Source organism: Morchella sextelata (assembly GCF_020137385.1).
Source record: "Morchella sextelata strain SCLS chromosome Unknown scls_5, whole genome shotgun sequence".
Classification (NCBI taxonomy): Eukaryota; Fungi; Ascomycota; class Pezizomycetes; order Pezizales; family Morchellaceae; genus Morchella; species Morchella sextelata.
In genome coordinates, this window is record NW_025408620.1 from 1,119,803 (window position 1) to 1,131,888 (window position 12,086).

The 12,086-nt window shown below is 46.3% G+C and overlaps 5 protein-coding genes across 5 annotated transcripts; 4 read left to right on the forward strand and 1 right to left on the reverse strand.

The window, feature by feature from the left end:
- Positions 1-1,082: 1,082 nt before the first annotated feature.
- Positions 1,083-2,108, forward strand: H6S33_010822 (uncharacterized protein; the record flags this gene model as incomplete). Its single annotated transcript, XM_044842183.1, has 1 exon — positions 1,083-2,108. One exon carries the CDS (start codon positions 1,083-1,085, stop codon positions 2,106-2,108), a length of 1,026 nt encoding a protein of 341 aa, XP_044696752.1.
- Positions 2,109-2,480: 372 nt separating this feature from the next.
- H6S33_010823 (uncharacterized protein) lies at positions 2,481-2,835 on the forward strand (the record flags this gene model as incomplete). The annotated part of the gene is made up of 3 exons (XM_044842184.1): positions 2,481-2,634; positions 2,690-2,753; positions 2,817-2,835. The coding sequence occupies 3 exons, from the start codon at positions 2,481-2,483 to the stop codon at positions 2,833-2,835; spliced, it is 237 nt and encodes a 78-aa protein (XP_044696753.1).
- Positions 2,836-2,906: 71 nt separating this feature from the next.
- H6S33_010824 (uncharacterized protein) lies at positions 2,907-3,925 on the forward strand (the record flags this gene model as incomplete). The annotated part of the gene is made up of 2 exons (XM_044842185.1): positions 2,907-3,434; positions 3,512-3,925. The coding sequence occupies 2 exons, from the start codon at positions 2,907-2,909 to the stop codon at positions 3,923-3,925; spliced, it is 942 nt and encodes a 313-aa protein (XP_044696754.1).
- Positions 3,926-6,020: 2,095 nt separating this feature from the next.
- Positions 6,021-7,142, reverse strand: H6S33_010825 (uncharacterized protein; the record flags this gene model as incomplete). The annotated part of the gene is made up of 1 exon (XM_044842186.1): positions 6,021-7,142. The coding sequence occupies one exon, from the start codon at positions 7,140-7,142 to the stop codon at positions 6,021-6,023; it is 1,122 nt and encodes a 373-aa protein (XP_044696755.1).
- A 2,522-nt stretch (positions 7,143-9,664) lies between these two features.
- On the forward strand, positions 9,665-10,191 carry H6S33_010826 (uncharacterized protein; the record flags this gene model as incomplete). Its single annotated transcript, XM_044842187.1, has 5 exons — positions 9,665-9,732; positions 9,801-9,830; positions 9,920-9,972; positions 10,045-10,085; positions 10,183-10,191. The coding sequence occupies 5 exons, from the start codon at positions 9,665-9,667 to the stop codon at positions 10,189-10,191; spliced, it is 201 nt and encodes a 66-aa protein (XP_044696756.1).
- Between the last annotated feature and the right edge of the window lie 1,895 nt (positions 10,192-12,086).

Genomic DNA, 12,086 nt, shown 5'->3' on the forward strand with positions numbered 1-12,086 from the left:
TATTGCGGGGTGTCATGTATCCTTTCTTATGTTGGTTATCGTCACTTGTCGATGAGTAGTTTACATGGTGGGTCCAAAGGATTGGCCAGTGTTTGAAGTATTTATATCGACTCTGTACTATGATTGTACAGCGGGAGATTTTCAATTCTTGCTCTTCAACTGTTAAGTAAGGAGCCAATTCGAATTATTGTAATTCATGAAATAGCATGCATCTCCTGATTACTCTTCCCAAGTTCTGATAATGATAAGTATTAAAGATGTTAATAAGTTCGTTGGTCAGATGTACCACTAATTGAAGTGTATTCAATATGTAATAAACTCCTCTTTTTTTTTTTTTCCAGATGTCTCGGGAGTCTCAGCCCACTCAATTTTCGTGGATCATAGCCTATCACTCGAATATTCACTTTGCTCGAGAAGAATGATCGTTGATCAAACATTCGCGTGCTTAGGTGCTTCCGACTGATGATATCTGGGTCGTAGATAAACCAATAAATAGAAATATTGTATAGTAAGAACGACCTCAGTTGGAAAGGTACAAGGCGCCCTATCGGACATAGAATACAACATAGGAACTGGCTTTATCGCATAGAAATATTGTAATTAGGACAGTATTAGTACGTCGTCTAAAAAAGGGTTGAAACATTTTGAATGGTCTTGGCATGCTAGAGTCGTCGTGAAGCAGCAGCGCGTACGTGCTGGTTGCGACATGGAAAGGACGGTGGCCAATTCTTCACACTCTCCGTTTATTGACACGTATCTGCGTGAGATAAACAACTGGACCATTCCAAATTTGCACACGTCTTGTTGCGCTATCGCCACCTATACACGCCTTCTTTTATAAATACCACTACACACGAAACAATTGTGAGTCTGTCACACTGTTATTCGAAAAAGGATCAACTCTAAGATCTCCAAATTGTCGGGATACAGGTTTTCAATCGATCGTCCACCCCATATACATTCCTCTTGATTACCGAGAATATCAAAACCCGGTTTAATGGATAACTCAGGTGAATTAATCGCACCCCCGATAACCACCGTCCCTATTTCTTGATAGTTCAGATTGGCTAACCTATCTAACAATGGCTCTAGTTATTTCTCCGGATCAAGGCCCGGTGACAGAGGAAGTCCAGAAGAACAAGAAAGAGCAGAATACCGAGGAAGAGCAGAATACTGAGGAAGAGAAAGAGATCAGGGAAGAGTTGGAGACGGTGGAAGACCGGGAGATCGATGAAGAGCGGGAGACCGAGGAAAACAAGGAGACCGAGGAAGACAAGGAGACCGAGGAAGACCACCAAGCGACCAGGGATATTGTAGGCGCGGCGGACGATGAACCCAAATCTCGCCAATCACCATCAGGTGTTGAAGCTTTCCTCCGATACCATGCGAAGGAAAGGGAACTAGAAAACCTCAAATATTTAGAGGTTCGAGCTAGCGCCCGTCGAGTATCCCAATCATCGGACAAGAGCGATGACATACCCGGTGGAGTGAGAATCTACAGCTCAAAAGAGACAGACCACCTCAACACGCCGCGTATAAGGTTTACAAAAGAGGGTGCTGCGCTCTACACACAAGGTGGGTCGGGCCATTCCCGTGATCGTGAGCGGGGTGCGGGGAGGAAAGCTCCCACGCGAGAGAAAATGCTTGCAATACCAAAAAAGATATTTGCAAACAAAGACAAGCGTGAGGATCGTATGCGTGCTCATGAAGAATTAAAAATGTCAATCTCCAGCCCCACAGAGCTTGCTCGCCCGATCTTACACCCGTGGCACCGCTCGACCCCCGATGTCATTTATGAACGGCTTTGTTTCCATTTTAAGGACCACTGCGTCGATGTTATTGGTAATAATGTGATCGTACATAAAACCTACAAGTGTTCGATCACTTGCACCAGTACTCCTGTCCATTGGTTGTGGTTGGCTAAGCCGACGGGGGTTTTTATACGTCTATTGAAGGGAAAGGGGAAACAAACGTGTGTGAACGATCCGGGGTTCAGTGTACCTGTTATGATGTGCAAGATGTGTAGAGGGAGAGTCGACCTCGACTATGAACCCTGTTCAGCCGGATACGGCATCAGTCCTGCTAGCCCCAGTGGGAGCCAGGTGTGAAGGCCGGGTCTACATGTACTTTAGCTCCTTTCAAGAGCATGAGTATTGTGTGATACTCAGCTATCTTTGGGCTTTATAGACGATACATAACTCGTCTACACTGGTTACACCCCTGGAAGACATCAAAGCATCAGAAGTATAGTACTCTGTACATTCAGGTATTCTTAAAATTGCGTTGGAGGACTAGTGACAGTTGGTGAATCTCATGTTATTACCTACAGAAAATTGAAAGCTAGTATCAAAATCGCCCGATACCTGCCTCAAATATGGTTTCCTGTTTCGGGGCTGTAGTACATGTTCGTCCAAGAGTGTCATCCGCAACGCCAAGCCAGCCGACAAACTAAAAACTAAACGGCAAGACACGAAATCAACATGACACAAAATCATGGCGCATGGGCCTCACCATCAACAGAACGAGAGCCTATAACCTGCGAACTTTCTTCCAAATTGAACGTTATTTCGCTTCACCTCGCTAGCCAACATATACATCGGAACCCTAACCCTGCCGGCGGCTTCGCCTCGGGCGGTAATGGAACATTATCATACACTAATGAATGTCCCAAAGCTAATGTGCGGAATAGTGGTCTTCAAGAAGAAAATATTAATCAGATTCCTTGGGGTGTGTTTCACTCCTAAGCTAGGAAGGTTCATTGTTCTTTTGACACATGTCATGTATGGCGCACATTAACACACGCATTTTGATAGCAGGTGCGTTTATTATGTTTAAATACACACCCCTCATTTTCGAGTGCTATAGAGCCCCCGAACATATCGGCTGTGCTCGACCTGGAGAATGCAATGGGTCTCCGTGCCAGGATAAAAGACGAGGTCATCGCTCGCCTCACTGCCAACCAGAAAGATATCATCGCGAACATCCTCACCACCCGGCACAACCTCCGACAGGTCCAGTCACAGCTCCTCAACCTCCATCAAGCGATACAAGTCGAGATCGATGGAGGCGACAAGAACAAGCAATCGCTCAGATATGAAGGATATCTACATGCCCACATTGACCTCGCACAAAGGCTGCAGGATGACCTGGAGATACTAAATAAGAGGCTTGCGGACACAGAGGTGGCCATGGACCGCTTTGCAGGGCCTGTGCATGTGGAGCCGTGGCCGGAGGGGGATGGGATGTCGCATGCGGTAATCCTAGAAGACATGAACAGGTTTCTGAATGTGTTGTATTGGTTTGGGGTGGCGCTGGCGGCGGTCTTTGTTTGCTTGGCGGTGTCCTCGATCTTGCTTCTGGCGGGAGGTCCGGATTCGCGGCCGGCGATTCCAAAGGTGGCCCCAACGGATAGATACAGGGACGTGTTTAAAACGGTAGGTATTCCTAGCTCTAGCTCTACCACGTCTGTTTATCGCGCTTCGCTAATCCAGGCTCTGACCGGGGGTGGTAGTCATGGAACGATGGAACAATCGCAATGGATAAACACAGGAGGCATCAGTATCACGAAGGTCGCAACCGCGATCCTCAACATAGTGCCGTATCAGACGAGGAAACTGATGAGCTGAAAGCCTGGATAAAGATGGACACGGCACGGAAATTCGAGGCGCTCTTGTCGGGGGTCCCAGCGATTGAGAGCATCGAGGTGTGGAATGCGGTGACAAGACAGGCCGAGATACAGGAGTGGAGGTTTCTCCAATATGAGACAGAAGTTCGGTTCGCTGAGGGGAAGCTAGGACCGATAACGCGGCGGGAAGCGGAACAGTACAGACTGGATTGGAGTCGGAGTCGGCGGCGGGAAAGGAATAATGAGAAGGATGTTGGAGTGTCTCCTGAACGAAAGGGGGCTGAAGGAGATGAAAATTGATGGTTTCAGTAGTTACTCGTGATGGTGTCAACTATCGATCGATACAGACGACTAAGATTTATAATTTACGAATTCTCTCGTAGAGCTCATCAGCTACCACAATACAGCTTCTAGACGAAATATGCGATCGATGATGTGGAGACACTCTATCAGGTCGCGGATTCCTGAACTCATTGACCCCTTTGTCCGAAGATTGTTTCATGACTTTTTCCGAACACACACATGTAGAGAAGAGCAACTACACGTTCTCATTGTGGATATTGTTGTGTCGAAACAAAGAAGTGTAGATTTACCGAGGTTGGGGACAGGTCGCTTAGTCACCAATTGGCGCAGGCTTGATGATGGCCCTCAAAATAAGTACTGAGAAAAAGAACATTTCTTCAACCTCCACGTACTGCCGGATAAAAGCGTTGGTATACGGTAGGTAGCTAATGCGCGTAACTTCCTAACAAAATTTATGATGCTTCCTTCACTTCAATATCATTATTTGACTGTACACAAAAAGAACAAAAGGTAGCATTGATGGTCCAGCCATATCTACTACCCCCACCCCTGGATTGAACCCTGGACCTCCTGTAATCGAAGGCAAGGCACAACCTCACGGTGTCCGTCCGGGGGGCGAGTTAACCGTTAAGCCACTCGCCCATGTGTGTTTTTCGCCCTGAGTCCCATTTGAATGCCAAGACTGCTTTAGGCACCATGACTAACCTGGCTAGGCGCGCTAGCCAGACATACAAGTACTACACGCTGCAGCGCAACCCAGAGTTTGCACTTCGGTGGTCATTCCTAGTGAGTCTCGGTGGTGGTAATGCGTGCATCTGTCAATTATCAAGGGTTATGGGGCTCCGGCGATCATCATGAGCTACATAAAAGGAAATACTCGAAAATTAATTGATTAGGGGAGTCATTTACTTAAAAATATTTGTGGTATGCGTTCGGCGGGCGTGAAGTTTCTTGTTGTCTCGTTGTGGTGCTTTCTTGGAGTGCGGCTCAACACGCGCTAATCCTAACTCTATCGGCCAAGGAAAACGAGTGATGTGTTATGAAACGAGTGACGGTTTGTGACTCGCTTAATCAGTTAGCGGTCCAGCATACATATACCCAAACTACACAACGTCGTATCAACCATTGTGAGGACCCCCAACAGTGGTATGATTTTCTATAGGCGGGAGGATTGTTGGGGACGATTGAAACACTGTATATGTGAGAATAAATCCATGGTGATAGATGACTTGCCGATAGGATTGAGATAAGGAACTAAATATTTTAAAAAGAAAGGCTTGGCGTCGACCATCACCGTTCGCGAGTGATATACCATGACGCTACCAGAAAACACCCCAGAATGTGTTCAATGGTTGGTAAATGTTGCATCTAGCGCGCACAGTGGAGAGAACAATATAAAACTCCAAGTGAATGAAACATCTATTGCTACGCAAGCTCTCTCTTATCCTTCCATGACCTTGTGATACATACTCGGGAGAGACCATTGGCTGATTTCTCTCATCCTTGCGTACATGTAGATCTCAAAGTTTTATAATTGAATAAGCGGACATTTAAAATAACTTATCGGATTCTGCAGAGCGGCTAGATGAGCCAATTAAAGAGAGTTAGGATTTTAGAGAATGTGCCGATGTTGGGTCTTTCAGGACAATCTTGAGCCTCTTTATTCTGCCGCCAAACAGTCATTTCGATCAACGCTTGGGATGCGATGCTGGTCGCTTCTTTCTCACATATTGAGGCAAATAGAACCTACTAGTACTACATGTAGTGAGTCTGGTTATTGAGGTCCGTTTTTTCATCACTAGTTACCTGTTGGCAGAGGGCATTGATAAATGAAATTGTCTTGCTAGACGATAGTTTTATTCTAAACACTTTTGCTACTTCTCTTCCCGCGACCCAAACCTTTTCTTAACTCTCCAACCTCTACCAATTCATCGTTCTATCAAACCTTCTTGTCCCTATGATTATCAAAAGTCAACTCTCTCTAATTACCGGGGACGAGAACGATCCCATCTGATGTCCTAAACTCCTAGGCATAAGTTCTTTTTTTCTTTTCTTTCCGGTCTAGCAACTTCAGCCAACCCTCGTAAAAGGCTCATCCATTGTAAGCCAACATAAACAATTCATCAATATTAGTACTCCATTCAGAAGGAGCAGGTACCTGACTACCGCCCGAACCAGACCCTCTACTTCCCTCCTCTCCACCCGAGCCAGGTTGACGATCCCGCTTATGGTTGTTCGAATTAGACCCACTATTCCTCGCTTTAAGATGAGAAGCAGACGCACGATTCTCCTCTTCACCGCCGGAACCAGACCGACTGTTCTCATATTGACGTTTTCCGTCAACGAACAACTTCAACCTATAGAGAGTTCTGATAATCTCCACCAACTCCACCTGGTCGTTCTCTTCAACACCTGAAAGGTCAAGCCCTGTAACACGCACGTCAACGTCCATCGTGTCCGCGTGTACCACACTCAGACTCTCCACATCAGCCTCACTCCCATCACTCTGTTCAATGCCCACTGGCGCTATTCTCAAATCCGGATACGTCAATTGCAGCGCCGCCAGCACATCTCCCGGCGTCACTCTCAAGTCCACCAGCGTTGCCGCAATCCTATCCATCTCCAGGTCCTCAAACGTCTCCTGCGCAAGCCCAGAATCCGGCCACGCCGTGGCACTCCTTGCGCTACCCGTCGTATACGAGCTCACTGAGGCACGTGTAGAATTTCCCCTCAACGCGCGAAACACACCACCCGCCTGCACAAGCCTAGTGAACGCGGGTCTCTCAGGTGGCGGCGGTAAATCCGAGTCACTGCTAGAAGAGTCACTTCTGGGGGGAGCTGTGGCCTCCACTGAGTAGTCGAGGAAGTAGTTCCCAGGGTCACCGATATGAGCGCGGTAGAATGCGGAGTCCCAAGCGTGGTCTTCATCTTCGTCCTCGTCGGGTACAATTGGTATGAAGGTGTCCGGTCGATGTGGTACGACTGGGAGGGGTGGTGGGATTGGTGCGGCTTCGTCTGCGGTGAAAGGTCGGAAGGCGGGGCTACTCTGGGCGGGTCCCCGGACTCTCTGGAAGATGAAGATGCCGCTGTGGACGAGAAGGAGGAAGGTGAAGAAGGCGGAGATGTCGCCGAGAACAAGACGGACTGCGCTTTGATTTAATTCGACGTCGGGGAAGAGGTAACGGCTGGTCAGTGTGAGGAATTGGTTATTCATTGTTGTTTTGCGTAATTGGTTATTGGTAGGTTGTATTTCTAGGTTGTACGATTTAGATTGCGTTTGTAGGTTGTTTTGAACAGGATACTGTGATTTTGATGCCTGGATTGGAAAGGAGTGACGTGGTATTTAAAGAGCTTCTTTTCGTGACAGAACAGTATTCAGAATACTCAAGATATGGATTTTGTCACTTGAAAAATGAAAATTCGTTTCGAAGAAATTCAAAATCACACCATGAAGCATGAGCTGGATTTGAGGAAAGCTGTATCAAGCTGATTAAAGAGACAGATCTTCGATGTCAATGCTTTCATCATCCTGAATGATATCAAGATGTTCGATCCAAGTATATACGGCGTATTGTCGTCTCTTAGGATTGTGTCGAAGGTCATGCCGGGAGTTAGAGCATCTTTCGGTAGGGTGGTGGTCTCATCAGGGTGCGTTGGGGCGCCAGGTAGAATTAAATTCTTTTTAAGGATGCTCCAGGAGCAAAGGAGGTTGTGTCTATCCTGAGTCGTGTATCCCTGAGCCTAACCAATTGAACTTCCCTGGCCCAGGGGAGCTGTGATGACCGAACATCTGGCCACGTTTGGGAGGGTGTAATCATGAAAGCCTTTGTCGTGGAGCGCAAGAAAGAGCCGTTCTTTAAAATAATCCTGGTATGTTTGGAGAACTTTATTCTTTTGTCTTCCGGCGGTGTAGGTTTCCTCAATCACACAGAGGTCGTTATCCTCGCACATGGTGGCTGTCACAACCAACCACAATCTAATCTACTCAGGATCTATGGGAGATCTTCTTTCATGTAACCTCAAATCGCTAACACTTACCTTCCACCAACACTTCATGTCGTTCTCAACAAAATACCTGAATCGGAGGTCCACCCTACAATTCCGTCTCGCTATTCACATCTTTTACAACCTTTGGCTCTCCATCTACGCGTGCTCTTCGGTCACTTTCGTTGCCCAGGATCTCATTGCAGCCAATAAGTGCCGTTCTGCCACTATAGGCGAGACATAAACTTCGTTTTCTCCATCGACAGGTGCCTTCTTACCACCTGTAGATAGGTCCATCTTTTCCTCTCAGTTCAACAGTGCCATCTTGCCACCGTGAGCTGCAGAGAGAACCATTCTTCCCCGTCTAAAAGTGCCTTCTTGCCACTTGTCGTCAATGACTGGAGTTTCATGTCGTTGATATCCCTACAGTGCCCTCTGGCCACTGTGGGACAGACTGAGCTACCTCGTCTACAACGTCACGGTGCCTTCCGGCACCTGCGGCGGATTTATTTGCTTTTCCATGCCTTTTCTGGTTTCTGGATGTCATGTTGAGCTCTGTGCTAACGTATATAGAGATGAAGGGAAAGGGATGATGTGACTGTAAACTTGTACTGGCGGTCCTCGGAGCTATAAGGAGGGTATGTTGTAAGCACCGCTGCCTCGGATTGCTGTGTGAGAGACTTGCTAACAATGTGTTAAATTAGTCGTTCAGCATCGATAACAAGCATGCACATGATCAAGTACGACGAGTCGCAATCTATATTGCTACTATCAGAAGATCGAGTTTGGAAATTAGGTTAGTAACCGAAAAACGAATTTTCGTCCCTACGAATTACCTGTTTCTCCTTTCACTCGAGTTAGAGGTTCATATTTTTGCCAGACTACTAATTTTCTAATCATATTTTCCAGTGGCAGAGGCGGGAATTGTACCTTGGTGAGGGCCGGGGTCTCCGATATTTGTGAATTACTGGACCTAGTAGAAAGGATTACCAAAGTAAATAAACGCCCTATTCAATTATTATAATATATAGTTTACATAAACCTCAAGTACTAATATACTACCTCCTGTTAGGAATCGCTCAGGTTGGATGGCCGGTTAATAACGCGAAATAGCCGTTGATTATCGAGATTTGAAGTTTGAATATGGATAGGATTTGAATAAACACTATTGGTCCAGCCTAAGAGGAAGCCTCCTCTTCAAGAACACTGGTTTCTCAGTGAAACCTAATTATCAAGGATAATGAGATTACCGTTTTCCACCAATGTGAAAGATCTTGTACTACAGTGCTGTGTGCTTGAGAAATTATTTTATCTTCATTGCCCCTTCCGCCTATGTAGTCACCACGGAGTCAACCAGTAGTGAATACCCCTTGTCGCTTGGGGTTCCTTGTGACAAACCTGTTGACTGTTGATTTTAACAGAGCGAAAAACCCACTTTACATATTGGCCCATTATAAGGTCCCGAGAATATATACAACGTCAAACCCCACATCTGTAGGCTTTGCCACCGCCGAATGACGATAATCGAGGCTCTCAACCCATGCTTATGTCATGAATGGGGCCAAATAAGAATTGACTCAGCACTTCATTCCGCTCACTCCCGCTCCCATACATTCAGAATATCGCGTCATGAGGGCTAGACTAATTTACTTTCACAAAATGCCCGCCGCAGAGGGGCCCGCGGGTGATAACCCTCCCTAAATTGGACATCCCATCAAAAGATTTATTTTTATCAACAGTAATTCCCTTCTCATGCTTAACCTTTCACTTCGACCGATACTAGTGTCCTTTACATGTAGTAGAGGTATGGGTACCTACTTGTATGTATCAATTCAAAGAAGAATGGTGACAAATAGTTGTCTAGGTTGCTGATGCCGTCGCCTCATAGGGTCCGACAAGGTGGTCGTGTAGGATCAATGTATACGATTGGAGAGTTTAAATATCACCTTGACACCCCCGAATCGAAGACTCTAAGGCAAACATAAAAACTTTCTCATGAACGCCAAGCTCAGAAAAACGAGATAAATCCGATCTATCGCACCCGGACGCGATTATTAAAAGTGAGAGTTCTGAAGTCTTGTAGTTCTCGATCTTGTTACAGTTGATCATATCCAGTTCCAACACAAACATAGTAACGGTAAACGGAATCGAGTCTTCCGTTTCGGAGGCACTGGTACTGTTCTTCTACCTTTGGTGACATACTTTGCATCACCAGGCATCAATCTAAACTTTCTGGGGACTTCTCGTTGCCTTACTAATACAGAGAGCAGTTGTTCTAACATGATTTACCGTACTTCATGAAACACTTTTCACTAGGTCGAGAGAAGTAGAAAATTGGCCCTTGAGTAGCATGCCATATATCCGAATGCAAAGGGTCAGAGTCCCGGGCAAGAAAACCAAACCGAATCGAGTTAGATACATGTATCTTACCAGAAAATCTACAATCTTGGCATTCAAATAGGACTCGGGGCGAAAAACACACATGGGCGAGTGGCTTAACGGTTAACTCGCCCCCCGGACGGACACCGTGAGGTTGTGCCTTGCCTTCGATTACAGGAGGTCCAGGGTTCAATCCAGGGGTGGGGGTAGTAGATATGGCTGGACCATCAATGCTACCTTTTGTTCTTTTTATTTACATCATACAAGTGAATCGTTTCTGGTAATATCGACACTCTTTTTTCTTTCTTTTTGCTAGGGGTTTTGGACTGGCGAAGAAGACGCTCATCCGATCGATGTCTTCACCATTTGTGGTAGGAGTAGATGGTCGAACTTGTAAAAATGTTACCACCTAATAGTTTAGAAGATTTCACATCTAGTTTTGGCCTTGAAGGATGAGATTTCTCGCAGTCACTGTCAAACATACATTGTAGTCGAATGTGGAGGTGATATACAAGAACATAAGTATAGGATGATTGGGCGAAGAAAGAAACAAAAGGTGCCTCCCTCAACGGCAGGTGAATTAATCTCCTTATTTCGTCAAACGATTGGTGCTGCCGCTCACTTTTCAACACTTCATCGCCTGCTTCTTTACAGAAACTCTACAAGCCGGCGCACCAGAAACCCCATTTCCTGGTCATCATACCCACCAATCCGTCGTCCCTCTGTTCGGGTCTATCACGCACCTGCGGCGAGGATTCCTTCACTCTTCCAATCTGAGCGCTGAAGCATACAGACCCTGGAAAGCGCCACTGCGAGATATTGTCCACCTCCATCTCATACTTCCCTTGGGCAAGGAGGTATCCGCTGTAGAGCAATAGACTTCTATTGCTTAGGGCTCAATAGGGCGGTAGCTACGAGCAGTTGGTGAGACAACCCGGTCTCTCTCCTGTGTGTCTCCCGAGGTTTCTTCATGATATAAAGTACCAACACCCATATATGAGTAGCAGAAGTCCAGTACCAAACCTTTATTTTCACGCTTCTTCCCCTACTCTATCGCGCTTGTAAGACCAGCAGATACACGATAATACCTCACAGAGCAGGACAGCCGTGTCAAGCTCATTAGAGCGAGACCTGCCTTCGACCTCGTGTGCAGATAGGGAAGAGAGTATTGTCTAGCATTCAGGGAGTTACATCAAAACCTGAATTTCAAATTGGAAAAGCTCCATCGCCACGCATAACACTGTCCCACCGAAGTGGTATAATTGCACCTACGACTCCATCGAATCCAACGGAAGAGATAATCGTTGCTGGGGCGAAACCCACCTCCGAGGAAGAGTTCGGTGTAAAGAGTCTTCTAAAAGAGGAGATTATCGATAACGTCTTCCCTCAATCAAGCAACACCCAAAGACCAACCTAAGGCGACATGGATGTATCCTCCAAGAGAAAAAGGTCGGTAGCGGAGCAGAGCCTAGAGGCCCTACCACGGAAGAGGGTATGCGGAGGTGATGTCTACACCTTCCGTCTGGCACCTAAGAACAAGCTGCGGACAGCTCCCCTAAAGTTTATCACAGCGCCTAAGCAGTTTTGGATGGTTCCCGATCAAGTGGTTCCTGTGAAGAAGAAAAAGAGGTATACTATCAATAGGTTTACAAGGAGAAAGGTTGTGTGGGATTGATCGTGTCCTGTCACTAGTAGTTACTCTACAAAACATATTTAATCCTATATGAGCATCCATCTTACCACTCTCTCACATACTAGCCAGGACCCAAATGATTCACACTCTTTTCCACAATCT